The sequence below is a fragment of the Podarcis pityusensis genome (genome assembly GCF_964106645.2).
Source record: "Podarcis pityusensis genome assembly, chromosome: 2".
Lineage (NCBI taxonomy): Eukaryota > Metazoa > Chordata > Lepidosauria > Squamata > Lacertidae > Podarcis > Podarcis pityusensis.
The window spans coordinates 85332386-85346229 of record NC_138029.1 but is presented as its reverse complement, the minus strand read 5'-3'; the positions used below and the strand labels follow the sequence as shown (position 1 = coordinate 85346229).

The 13844-nt window shown below is 47.5% G+C and overlaps 1 protein-coding gene across 6 annotated transcripts in view; it reads right to left on the bottom strand.

Moving 5' to 3' along the window:
- COL7A1 (collagen type VII alpha 1 chain) overlaps positions 1-13844 on the bottom strand; it is a 122247-nt gene that overhangs the window by 42931 nt on the left and 65472 nt on the right. For all 6 annotated transcript variants that reach the window (XM_080996632.1, XM_080996636.1, XM_080996634.1 and 3 more), the window contains 19 exons: positions 13049-13084; positions 12485-12565; positions 12157-12192; positions 11903-11947; positions 10795-10866; positions 10662-10706; positions 9546-9572; positions 9410-9451; positions 8396-8476; positions 7514-7549; positions 7356-7391; positions 6454-6534; positions 5634-5669; positions 5210-5281; positions 4388-4432; positions 4148-4183; positions 3518-3553; positions 1144-1248; positions 69-104 (listed from right to left, as the gene is read on the bottom strand). In XM_080996632.1, coding sequence (XP_080852758.1) covers positions 69-104; positions 1144-1248; positions 3518-3553; positions 4148-4183; positions 4388-4432; positions 5210-5281; positions 5634-5669; positions 6454-6534; positions 7356-7391; positions 7514-7549; positions 8396-8476; positions 9410-9451; positions 9546-9572; positions 10662-10706; positions 10795-10866; positions 11903-11947; positions 12157-12192; positions 12485-12565; positions 13049-13084 — 984 coding nt within the window. The remainder of the gene's footprint in view (positions 1-68; positions 105-1143; positions 1249-3517; positions 3554-4147; positions 4184-4387; positions 4433-5209; positions 5282-5633; positions 5670-6453; positions 6535-7355; positions 7392-7513; positions 7550-8395; positions 8477-9409; positions 9452-9545; positions 9573-10661; positions 10707-10794; positions 10867-11902; positions 11948-12156; positions 12193-12484; positions 12566-13048; positions 13085-13844) is intronic.

Sequence of the window (13844 nt, the reverse complement as noted above, 5' to 3'; positions counted from 1 at the left end):
CAATGTGCTAGCTATATTTTCTTACTCCATCAAACTGCGTGCAAGTTGAAGCAGAAGGCTTTGCTTACCTTTTGTCCTGAAACCCCTGGGAGGCCTGGCATGCTCTGAAAACAGCAAAACAGTGGTGAGCAAAACAGCAACTAAGCAAGGACACTCAACACAAATGAATCCTTAACCACATGGGCTCTGCCGGGACTCCCAGTATAAGGGATACCAGGGCTGGGGGCTGCACACTCATGAGTGTGCATGCTCACAGACAACTTTCCCCATTCTCTCTCTTACACACATTTTACTCTCCAGCCAACAGAGCCAAGACTGCTGTGTGCAGTGACCTTGGCTGTTATCCTGGGGAGGGAGCTTCTTCCCCAGCACTTCTAGTGAGCTATTAGGAGTGCAGGGACAGAATTCTTGACTGTATGAAGAACTTAAAAAGACTTCCAACCCCTGTGCTCCTGAGGAACAAAAATCACTATCCAATGGACAGTGGCCTTGACTGAATCAAGTATGCTGGGGTGGGGGAAGTTGAAACCTCTCCCCCAGACCTCCCAATGTCTGACCAGCTAGGCAGTGAGGTGAAGTCCAAGGTTCCCCAGGACTTTGAAGCAGTGGTGCCAATTGGGACTGATAGGGCAGAAGGCAGAGAGACCAACTCTGATTGCCTTTCACACTAGGTAAAGGTAAAGGTACCCCTGCCCGTACGGGCCAGTCTTGACAGACTCTAGGGTTGTGTGCCCATCTCACTCTATAGGACGGGAGCCAGCACTGTCCGCAGACACTTCCGGGTCACGTGGCCAGCGTGACAAGCTGCATCTGGAGAGCCAGCGCAGCACACGGAACGCCGTTTACCTTCCCGCTGGTAAGCGGTCCCTATTTATCTACTTGCACCCGGGGGTGCTTTCGAACTGCTAGGTTGGCAGGCGCTGGGACCGAACGACGGGAGCGCACCCTGCCGCGGGGATTCGAACCACCGACCATGCGATCGGCAAGTCCTAGGCGCTGAGGTTTTACCCACAGCGCCACCCTTTCACACTAAACAACACTAATTCTGCTCTCGGTTCAGCATCCTGGGAGAGTCCGCCCTTTTCTGCTGGTGAGGTTGGCAAAAATAATGTGGTGCTTATTATGCATGAGGAGGCTACTCACCTGGCCTGGAGGACCAACTTGCCCTGGCACGCCAGGAATACCCGGTGGCCCTGGGGGGCCTGGAGGCCCAATGGTCCCTCGCTCTCCTTTCACACCTTCACGACCCTGCCAGCAAAGAACATATGCAGTGACACGTAATACAGAAGGGGGTGCCTTATACAGAGTCCATCTGGCTTTTCCTGACTGTCAGTGGCTTCGCAGGTTTCTCAGCCCTGCTGCCTGAGGCCCTTTTAAGCTCATTGGGGCTGGGGATTCACCAGGGATCCTTTATTTATTTACTATTATCATCATCAACAATCTCATTGATTAATTTCTTCTCATGAGGTATCCAATAGCAATTTACTACACACACACACACACACACACACACACTGTGCTTTTCTTGGGGGGGGGAGTGTGTGAATGAGGTGCATCAGTACTCATATATTGATAGAAGTGCTGTGGGCATCAGCACAAAATGGCTGCCAGGGGCAGCAAAAAAAGAGGTACTGGTACTTCATATTGTAGAGTACGTTACCAAAAAAGGGAGAAAAGCCCAATGTATGCATATTTTATACACACACAATTTTTTTGAAAAGAAAATGAAGCTCTAGTAATTAACTACAGCTTCCCCTCAGTAATTTTCTAGTACTCTCTCTAATCTGTACTGCTTGACAGCCTGTATTCCTTCAGAACATAAGAACCCTCCTGGAGCAAGCCCAAGACCATAGTTGTCAACGTTTTCCTTTTTTAAAGGGAAATTCCCTTATTCCAAATAGGATTCCTCGCAAGAAAAGGGGAAAGTTGACAGCTATGCCCAAGACCCATTTAGTTCAGAGTGGCAGCCAGATGCTTGGGGGAAGCCTGCAAGCAGAGTCCGAGTGCAACCAAACTCTCCCCATATGTCATTCCCAGCAACTGGGGTTCTGAGGCAGACTGCTTCTGGCAGTAGAGGTAAAACCTCTGAATGCCTCCAAATACCTGTCTAAAGGTCCCAGAAACCCTGTAATTTCTAATGATTCCTTTTTAGGTTTACCCCCCAAAATCTGGAGGATGTAGCTATATCCTCAGGGTCAGGTTGTGCCTCAAACTCAGATAGCATCTTAAATAAAAAACATCAACTTATCGGTCAGGTCACAGTGACATGAAAAGCAGTGAGTTTTGAGCAACAGAGAAGCTGAGGCTGACAATCCCACCCAATGCCCAGCTGCAGTCACAGGGCTTTTTCTATACTGTCAGTGTGTAAAGAATAAACATATGAACAAACAGAGGCTTAAGTATTGCATGGGGAGGAATTCAACATTGCGCTGCTATGATTGTTCAGTCACCACGAGCATTTCTGCTTGCTGGATGGAATAATCTCCCTGTGATGCCCCCAAGTTGACTTCTCTCAATCTCCTAAAACTGATTTGGTGGGAGAAGGTGCACACAGGAAGGAAAGCCCCAGGAAGGACTTGGGCTGCTGCCTCCCAGTAGCACAACTATTTAATTGAATCTGGCCCATGGGATTCAGATATCTTCCCCCAATAATAGTGTTATTATTGTTATTATTATTTAAATTTGTGTACCACCCTTCATCCAAAGATCCCAGGGCAGTTCACAACAGAAAAATACAATGTGAGAACACAAAATAAAACAGAAACAAACCAATATTTCCTCTTCCACAAACACATTTAAAAAGCCACAGAATGTTAATCAGCCAAAGGCCTGGTTGAAGAGAGACGTTTTCACCTGATGCCTCAAAGTGAATAATGAAGGTGCCAGGTGAGCCTCCATGTGGAGAGCATTCCACACGTGGGGAGCCACCACAGGAAAGGCCTGTTCTCATGTTGTCACCCTCCAGAACTAGCATGGGGGAGGCACACAAAGAAGGGCCTCAGATGATGATCACATGGGTTCATATGGAGAGAGGTGGTCCTTGAGGGCACTGTGTTCCTGAGCTGTTTATGGAAGATCTACCCAGCATGCAAAGCATATTGTTCATTTATTGCTGGGAAAATACAATTGCATTTTGTAGTTGGCAGCACTGCCTGTGATCTAGTTGCCCAAGAGTCACAGGCACCTAAGGGATATTGCTAGCTGAGGTGGGGATACCGGCAAACTTGTTTTATGCTTATGATAATATTTTATTCTCTTGTTAATTACGCTGTTTTAAATGTACATTTTATATTTGACTTCCTTTAAGTAATGTTTTCTTCTGAAATGTTTAATGTTTTAATTACGCTGCTTAGAATATATACTTCATATTTGACATTCTTCAGTAATGTTTTATGTGGCGTTTTAATGTGCTGTAACCTGATGTGAGATTCTTTTCTTTAAAATATAAAGTTGTTTGGGAATAATAATAATTATAATAATAATAATAATACCACCTTTCAAAGGCAATGGTACTTACATCTCGGCCGGACGCTCCAGCTTCACCTTTGTCCCCCTGAACAGGAAAAATGAAAACAAGATTTTATCATTAAAATTACCATTGTGCAGTGCAGACAGGATTGAGCCATGCCTTCCCACTCTTGTATTCCTTAAAGAGAGAGGTCCAAGCTTCCTTGGATCCCTATACCTAGTAGCAGTCCAGGTGGTGGAGAGGTGCTGCACTCTCCAGATTAGTATCCCTGCAGCATACCCTGGGCAGGGCTGGAGTGGTGGCAAGGTCAGGGTTGTGGTGGGAGTGCCAGATTGCCTCTGCCCATGTATCTGTACTGTCCCAACCTCGCTGCCAACCTGCCTTGCTTCAGCCCAGTCCAGGTAAGCTGCAGCAACACCAGTGTTGGAAGGGCAGCTCTGCCCCACTGCATCAGTGGCTGCTGCCTTACACTCATCACTGCACAGCTCATTGACACTCTTAATGCAAAGTGGCTGCTATGAGCTACAGCAGGATAGTGGTCATGCTGGAAATAATGGTACCTCTGATGAGGGGTTTGTTTCATCATAATGCCCACCCAGCTTTCTGATAGGCTGCAAGTAGGCTGGCTATCAGGAGGAGGTTTGGCTAACATACTAGGAAAACATATAGGGCATTTACCTTCCTCCCATCTTCTCCTGGAGTCCCATCTTCACCCTGGAAAATAAAATGTCACATCTATGTTACTGCTCCATGGTCTGCTTAGATACCAACCGCTCTGATCTTCCCATTTGCTGCAATATCTGATAAAAAGTGCTTTTTCAGTCACCCACACTTCCACCCCACCAATACAATCCCTTGCCTGTCAGGCCTGAAGCCCCACTTCTCCAGCAGGGGATGGGGGTCAGGCCCATCACTCACATTCTTCCCATTCAGCCCAGGTTTGCCGTCATCGCCAGGCTTGCCCTGGAAAAGAAATGCAAGTTGTGAGCCAAGAGAGGGAACCGAGACACTGAACTGCCCAAGATCACCGTAAACAAACTGGGATTTGAATCTGCATCAACCGAGCACAAGATCACCCTTCATTCATTCTACCCTGGCGTTCATCCTTCAGTGAAAAAAGATTTAAACATAACAATTTCAAAAGGAGGAAGAGGAAAGGGAGACCTTTCCAGGAGATGTTAAAACGCCCCAGTTTCTGTACGGGCCATGCTGCTCAGAGAATGTGTTTCAAGGCTGTGATTACATGATGTAAAACTGTGGGTTGGTCAAATGTTGGCTGGTAGGGTTGATGTGCTAGCGACCAATGCAATCTGCACTACAGCCTGTGCAGATACATAACAGAGGCAATCTAGTACAATTATGCAGCAGAAGGTTGCATTCAACCCAAAGCAATGCCAGGGTCGTCCGAAAGCACACCTTTCCTCCTTTCAGAAGAACTACACCCTTCCACCACCTGCCTCTTGGGAGTGCCCAGGTGCAGGTCCAGTCTTAAATGTACCACCCATTGACTGTCCTTACAAACAGCAAAGCTGTTTCTCTTTGATCGTCCTGCAAACTCACTATTCCTCTTATCAAATCATGTAAAATTGACATACAGGTTGGGACACAGAAGAAGAGCAACTTCATAACAAGAGTCACTACAGGGAAGTATGATGTTGGGTGTGTATTATCAGGGATCAGCTGCACGATACTATCAGTGGGTGCAGAATACCATCCTTCATGCTTAAGCACATTACTCACAGACAATCCTGGAGGTCCTGGGGGGCCACTTGCTCCAGGAGGACCCTGCTCGCCACGCAGACCTGCGAGACCCTGCAAAAAGAGTGGGGGGAGGCAAAGAGGTGAGAAGTAGACAACGGGACTCTATACAGACTGCACTATGATCAGCAAGAGGAAAATTAAAATAGACCAACTCCATCACATCCAGGGTTTTCTGTAGTCCCTGAAGACCACAGTAAGGTGTTTAAGTGCTAATCACTGACAAGAAGAAAGGCCAGGAGCTGTGCTCAAGCAGACTAAGGAGATGGAGAAACAGTAAATGATGGACTTGCTGTAAGATTTCAGCTTCTAAGTAGCACCCCACTTTTGAAACAGGATTGCAAGAGAAAGTATCAGCATTTGAGCTCAAAACTGACATAGCCTGATGTGAGGTACCCATACTTACATCTCTGCCAGGATCGCCCTGCTTCCCAGGATCACCCTAGGGGGGGAAATAAGACATGGATGTGATCGAGAGCTAGGCATACAGCAAACTTAGAATCTAGTGTGCAGGAGATGCAACACCATTTTATTTATTTATTTCAAGTCTAAGATGGTAAGATACTTTAAACAAGCCCCAGAGGCAGGTATAATCACATCATTGTTATTTTATTTGCAACAGCTAATATTTATTGGTACTCGACCCCAACCCCCAATTTCTCTACACACAGTGCTGGAGAGGCACAAAGTCTGTTTTTTCACAGAAACATCTCTCTTCTTACGTTTAAAGTCAGGTCTGGTTCTAGAGCAAAACAAGAGGTTCATTTAGGAGACTATAAGAACACATTTACTACTTGGACAAATGTGTTTACGTCCCTTTTTAATGTGACACAATGAGATCCAGTGATGATCCAATTAAAACTAAATTAGGCTTGTTAAAGAGTGTACAAGCTTTCACATTACAAAGCTCTCATCACTAGTCAGAATCACATTCTGCCTAATGACGACTGCTGTGAAAGTCAAAAGTTTTCTCCTGCACCAACTAATCTGGTCCAATAAACACTCTGAGGACTTCTTCTAATTTGGGGCCAAAAGATCAACCTCCATCAACCCAGCTTCCATATTACAGACATATTGCTAAGGCAGACGGCAAATGCTACAAAATGGCTGCCTGTCCTAATCACTCTGTGTATGGTCTTTAGAGCAGCTCACAGGACAGCTGACACAGTACCACTGTGGCTTAGCTATACCTGCAAATTGTATCTTTTACCAAGCATTACACTTACCCTTGGGCCTGCAGGTCCTGTTTGACCAGGCTTCCCATCTAACCCATTCCGGCCATCTTGCCCTGGAGGGCCTCGGTCACCCTGGAGGAGAATTAAATGAGAGTGAGTGCCCAGTGTTCTGGACCACAGTGCTCTGGAAGGTGGTAAGCAGGAAGAATGGGAGCTGTGGGAAAAGTTTTGTATGCTCTGGATCTTTGGAAAACCTTTAGCCCATGGGCTTAATTATACAAGCCATGCCCATCTGTCAGTCACACGAGAAGCTCTGTTATCTCTGGTCTAAGCACTAAGTGCTAAGATTGGAGACAAGAGATCCTTAGCACTAAGCACCACAGCATTAAGACAAGACATTAGCTTATCTTCAATCTTAGCAGTGTGCTGCCTAGCGCTAAGATTCGAGATAAGCCTCTGCCCACTCTTTGACAGTTGTATCTCCCATCACTAAGACTGGAGATAAGCCTCTGTGCAGTCTTTAAAAGGCAGAAAGAGTGAAAAAGCCTCTGATCTTTAAGAGGCAGTAGGCAGAGGCTTATCTGCAGAATTAGGGCTGTGGGATCTCTGCCACTATTGTTTATCATCAGACATAATTTCAGTGGCTCCATAAAGCTCCTGAGGTACTGAGCAATATCAGAGACAGTGGTAGCAAGAACCACGGAAGAAGTGCACTGCATTAGTATATAAAGTTGTAGCTATTTTATAATTTCTCCTTTTAAATCCAAAATTCGCTATCCGAAACAAAAATTGGCATCAGAGAAAACCTCAACTTTCTTTTTAAAAAAGTAAACAAGCTGTTGCTATTGTGGATAGAAGTGGGTGCAGCATTTACATGGGGGAGTGATAAATACAGTGGGTTTCCATGGTTCTCACCCTCACCTCTAGCATCCTAAACGTCAGAGCTCTCTTACCTTCTCTCCCACAGGACCTCGGTCTCCAGGGTCACCCTGCAAAATGAAAGAGGTGAGCACATGCTCAGTTTGCAAAGAACCAAGCAGAGCTGGGAATTAAGCTCTCCAGAAATCATATGGGGAGCAGGACACATCAAGGCAGAGAGAAAAAGACTTACACGAACTCCAGGGACACCTCTGGAGCCTTCAATTCCCTGCAAGACAGGGGCAAAAAAAGAGGGTGTGAGAATGGAGTGTCTGGCTGATGTTTAGAAATTTTTAGGTCATTTAGGCCAACAGACCTTGTCTTTCCACCCAAGGGTTCTTAGTCATACAAATATAATAAAATGTGATAAATAAAACAGCAATATAATACACTCAGAAACAAGGCAAGTTAAAACATCAACAACAGGACACCAGTTTAAAACCAGTTCAAACGTATTTACAAGTCAGCTTGTGGGCCAGAGATTTGTCTAAATAAAAATGCCATTGACTGCCGCTGGAAGGTCATTAGAAGTAAGGCTAGCGAGGGCCCATTTGGAAAGGAGAAATACGTCCCTGGGAGCCACCTGCTATCCACTACTAAGTCACTTACCCCTGAGATTATCCCTCATTGCTACACATTACCCTCTCTAAGGTATGATGATGACCTTTTGCTTTGATGCCCCAACCCTTCCTACTTAAAGCAATGTACAGAGAAAACCATAAACACGAGTGACTAACATGGCCCCCACAGGCACCCATGTGCCCCCACAGGCCCTCCCTGGCCCCCACAGTGGTCTTCTCCTGTTGAAATTGGAAGAAGCATTCTGCTGTAGCCAAGAGAACAGATTGTGGTGTGTGGTTTCTCCCGATATAGATGAGACACAGACCCCAAAAAGTTCAGCAATCCCTGCCATAAACAACAGGAGATGAAGCCATTCCAAACCTAAAGACCTGCCCTTCATCAGCTTTATGTCCAAAGCTTGTTTCTTCTCCAATGGCTGCTCTACATTGCCTCAGTCTTAGCTTGATGAGGTTTTGGGTATCCTCAGATATAACTCCAATGAACTGGCACCTACTCGTTCTCCTGGCAGGCCAGGTAAACCAGCATCTCCTTTGACACCTTTCATTCCATCTTCTCCAGGGTCCCCTGGCTCCCCCTGTAAAGGAAACAGTGGTGCAGTGGGTGAGGAAACAACAACAGCATGCCCTCGCTTCTCATTAACCAATATCCACAGAACTATTTCTGAAGAATGCCCAAGGGTGACTGATTTCTCTGAGGGTCAGACTGGACATGATGCTCATATGCCCATATGGGATTTCCTCCCTGTGTAAAAAGCAGAAGATTGTAGTACGGGGGGAAGGGGGAGGGTTAATTCCCCCCCCACACACCTCCTGTGATCTTGATTATTTATCAGCTCCCCCCATTGATTCTATTTGCATTTATTTTATGAAAAACACCCTCCATGTGTCAGGTTTAGCACTTCTCTGACACAAGACATGGAACACTGGCAGTTTCACTAGTTGAGGTTTATTTAGCACTAACAGGTTTTCAGCAATCCAAGCTTTTCACAACTCATTCCTCACTGTCGGAGTCAGTTGACTTGACTGAATTCCGGCCCCTTCCAAGGCCAGATAATACGCCTTCCTGCTGGTCTTCCTTTGTTCTAATCGTTTGCTCCGCCTCCTACTTCTTGGAGACTCAGGTGCAGCCAATTCCTCTGGAGTTGAATCCACCCCCCTCCTACCACCTGCCTCCTGCTCCTTCATCTCTGTGCTGCTGCGAAAACATACAGGCGGCATTCCAGAGCGAGGAGGGCTTATCTCCCTTTCGTTGTGAGAAAGAATCAAGCTTCTGTTTTCCTCTGCCTCTTCCTCCCCCTCTGCGGATTCCTCTCTGCCGGCCGTGTCTCTGACACCATGTTAAATGCAAAGACATTCAAAGTTCTGTCTAGTCTAGCCCCTAAGGAGCATCTCTTTGCAGGACATAACTGTTGGGATTTCCGCTCCCACCAAGAATGCCCGCAGTCCAGAGCCCGCCATCTTCCCGCCAGCAGGTGGAGCGGATGGGATCTTGGAGCCAGATTACTCACCTTCTCGCCTTTTTGCCCTCCTCCTCCAGGTCCCGTACCAACCTGCAGAGCAGAAAAGAGGAGGGGTATGTTAGACACTTGCAAAGTCAGAGCCAAAGCAAAATACTGCCTCTGGGGAGGGAAACGTGGAACTTACTGTCTGGCCTGGGGGTCCAGGCTGACCCTGCAAGGGGAAGGGGGTAAGTGGGAAGAAGAAAGGAAAACAAAGATTCAGCATTATGTCCCAGGCAAGAGCAAAGATAAACATCACATTTGTTAGTAAGGAGGATGGGGAGTCCCTGATGCACACTATAAAAAGCACACGTTCCTGTATCTCCAGCGGGCATTGAGGGCTCCAGGTTTCTTTCAGAGAGGTAATGCTGGACATGTAGTCAAGAAGGGCTGGGTGTTCAGAGATGGCCAGCTAGTTCAGCCTCCTCTGCTTGGATGATTAATGACATTTATATCCTGCCTTTCTTCCATGGTAGGATTTTAGGAAGCTTTCCCAGGTGATTTGCCATCCAGGCACTGATCAGATATTGAGCCCCAGCAAGGCTGCTGCATCATTAGCCTTCAGAGTCATTTCCCTGGGAGGCAGGCTGCCAACTCCAGCATCAACATATGAAGAATACGAAGCACCCCTTGCCAGGATTTGCCCTTATTAGTGTGATGTGAAGAAGTGCGACAACAGGTTTCATCTTCAGTGCCAAAAACCTTTGGGATGTGACCGCAAACAGATGGCACTGGAGCATGCCACACTGAGCGCTCAGGGAAACAGAAAGGAGCCAGAACTTGTGTAGGCCAAGAGCTTGGGGGGCACAGGAGACTCGGCTTGCCAGTGTGGACACAAGGAAGGGAAATAGATTTGAACGAGGAGTGCGGAGAGCAAAAGCCAGCCCCTGTAAGGGCACTGCTGGGAGGTTTTGAATGTTCACTGCATCTATTTTAGACAAGGATCTGTGTGTGTGTCTGTGTGTGTCTGGAAGTTCCCATGGTCAGGAAGAAACATGGAGGCAGCTTGCTGTTGTTGTAATAATACTAATACTAATTTTATTTGTACCCCATCCACCTGACTGGGTTGCCCCAGCCATTCCAGGTGGCTCTGTATTAAGATAATATGTTTGTTTTGCAGCCCTGTTTGGTGCCAGGAACCATGCACCTGTCCGTTCTCATCTGGAGCCCCACAGCAAGGCCTAGGCCTCTGGGCAAGATCTCAAGCAGACGACATAGATTGGCTAGAGCAGCCCTTAGTGGGAAAAGCACAGCTACTCACAGGATCTCCTCGGTCGCCCTTTGACCCTGGTGCTCCAGGACTGCCCTGCAAAGAGAAGAAGCAACATAGTAAAAGCAAGCCTGGGGTAGGTGGGTGCTGCAACCGAGTCAAGGGGTGCACAATGGGCTCTTACATTTCTCCCGTCTTCACCTGGGTCGCCTTGGTCCCCCTTCTCACCAGGGAGCCCTCGGGTTCCTGGCAGACCCTGCAATGTGAAAAAGAAATGAAAATAATCAGGTAGTCAATACCACACTGGGAAAGGCCTGGGGCATTGCCTTGTGGAACTAGTCAGTGGAAGGGGGCAATCAGAGGGCTGAGGAATTCAAGGCTGTGATGAAAAGGAAATCCTCCAACTTCATCTAAGGAACAAGGAGGATCAATAGATTCCAAACCTTCACGCTGCAGGCCACCTCCACCCTGTGAACACCACTAATCAGCACTGCTTATGCTAGTGGTTTTCAACTAGTGTGGCATGGCACCTTGGGGTGCCTTGAATGATGGTCAAGCGAGTTCTGCAGGCAACACTGGCCTCTGTCCCTCTTTCCTTCCCTCCCTCCTCTGATGCCCTCTTGCATCTCTGCCTCCCAAAGGCTTGCACAGCTGTTTGTTGTAGCAGCCCTGGCTACAGGCTCCCCAGGCGAATGATGCCTCTAGGGCTGGCCAGGGGGTGTTTCCCAGCCCCATGTGGGGCAGTATGAGGACGCACCTCTCTTTGGAGCAGGGGAAGCAGCTCAAAGACCAGGGGCATCAGCTGTGGCTGCCCAGAGGACTCCCAAGGAGATGGGAGGAGAGAGGAGGCTGAGGAAACACTCGACAAGGGAGGGTGCCTGATAAAGGGTGAGGGACTGTCAGCTCTGCAGGCAAGGGGTGACACAACTGGGCTTCTGAGTCCCACGGGGTGCCGCAGAAAGAATGCAGTTGGTCAAGGGAACCATGGACCCAAAAAGGTTGAAAACCTCTGGCTTATGCTAATATGTCAACCTTCCAGGCTAGGCCCATACAAGAAGCAAAAGATTGCACAGCAGCTCTTCTGCAATGTCAAAGCCCAGGCTCAAAGGATGGAGTTTTATGCTGTGCCACTGAAGGGATGGCAAGTCAGTGCTGGCAAGTCATCTCACCCCCACTCCCCTGCTTCAGTGTTTACAGCATCCTGCTTCTATTTCTCCATGACTTTTCTTAGAAGTAATTACCAACTTCATGCCACACATCACCTGCTTGGGCAGTGCTTCCACCGTACTTACCCGCAGACCCCTCTCTCCAGGTTTGCCCGGTAGACCTGGCTCACCCTTGGGAGAGAAAGAAAAAGAAAGAAATGAAAGAGGGCTAAGTACTTGAACATGATTTTGGTATTGCAAACATTACATGTAGGCTATATTTAAAAAATGGACAGTTGGTGGACTATAAATATCTTATTTTTGCATTTTGCCTTTGATAAGTAAAAGAAAAAGCAGGAACATCAGAGTGGGAGGTGGCAAATTGAGAAGCTCTTACTTACTGGGGTTCCTTCATCTCCTTTGTCACCTCTTTCACCCTAGAAGCAAAGAATCCACAGCACAGAAGTTGTTTCCATCCTTCTTATTATCACCACAATGCAACCACACCTTCAACAGGTCCCATGTTAAAGCCTAAGTACCCTCAAATGAATCTACTTGTTAAGTATGCTCATGCCTTGCCCTGTTGCAATCTAAAGCAACAGGCCAGCAGCATGGTCACATACAAATGCATGGCAAAAAAAAAAAAAAAGGTTGGTACTCAAAATGCAAGTTTAGGCTAAAGGTAGATCCCAGGTCTGAAAAAGGTGAAGTCTCTTTTCTCTTACTTACCTCTTTTCCTCTCTGACCCATCTGTCCGGTAAGTCCAGGTCTTCCTGGTTCTCCTCTCTCACCTGGGTCTCCTGGGTCACCCTAAGCAAGAGAACCATTGGGCAAGGAAATGAACATGACATCAATACAAATAATGCAGGATCCTAAAGGAGCCCCAAACTGACCACCAGGCACTGGAACACTCTCTGAAAAGGCTAAAAGGTGCTTCTACCCCCAACGCCTACGCAGCCTGCATAGAACCACTCTCTGAGAGCCAGGATAATGTGTTGGACTTGAACTGGGGCGGTTGAGATTCCTGCTATGCTATGAAGCTCACTAGCTGGGACTTTAGCTCTCAGCCCCAACCAGCATGAGCAATGATGAAGAATTACCTGAGTTGTCATCCAGCAACACCTGGAGGTTCACTGGTTCCTTATCCCCACATTACATTCTCTCTCTCTCTCTCTCTCTCTCTCTCTCTCACACACACACACACACACACATTATAATGATGCAAGCACCACTTGCCTAAACCAGACTTCATCAGCACCCTTTTGCTCCCTTCAGCCAAAGCACAATAATTACCTTTGCACCTGTCTTGCCAGTCAAACCAACAATCCCCTATTTTGGAAGGGAAGAAGCAGATAATTAATACGGTTCCACGTCACTCAGGAAAGCAGAGGCTCCTACAGAGGGCGAGGCCACATTCTCTTTCAGATAAGTAAGGGCTAACACCATGGGGGAAAGGGGGAAAATAACTCTTCCTCGGATGCACAGTCCTAACCCTTCCCCATGAATATATAGCAGGCTGAGCAGACATGACTCACATCTGCTGCTTGTGCAAATAATGGCAAGCTTTGAACCTACTAGAGGCGAGAACCAAGGCACTGCACAGACATCAGCCCATTGGGTCAAATCAAAGAGCAGAGGCTGGGACTTCCGGGTTAGCGTCATCGGCGAATGGCGGAGTTCCTCCGACTGGAGGAACTGGCTCCGTGGAAACTGGGTCTTCCCGCCGCGGCGAAGGTGGGGACCCGCTAGAAATCCCAGGCGGAGGAAGCCTGGGAACATGGGGTTCGGCAGGGCACCAGGAGCGCCCCCCACTCACGGGGAACCCCTTTTTGGGATTCTGGAGTGAAGTGGGGTGAGCGGCGCGGTGCTGCGAACTGACTGCTACTTTCACGGAGTGAAGCCGCACAGCCATCGCCGGAGAGCGCTGACTTTTTCCTGTGGACAATTGGACTTCAAATAAGCACCCGTGAGTAGAAACGGAAAATTGGATCAAGAAATATCTTAATTTGACATCGAAGCGGGAAGGTTCAAAACAGGAAGTCCGCATTCCGCTTTTTGTATATAGACTGAAGCAAAAACCTTGTAAGCT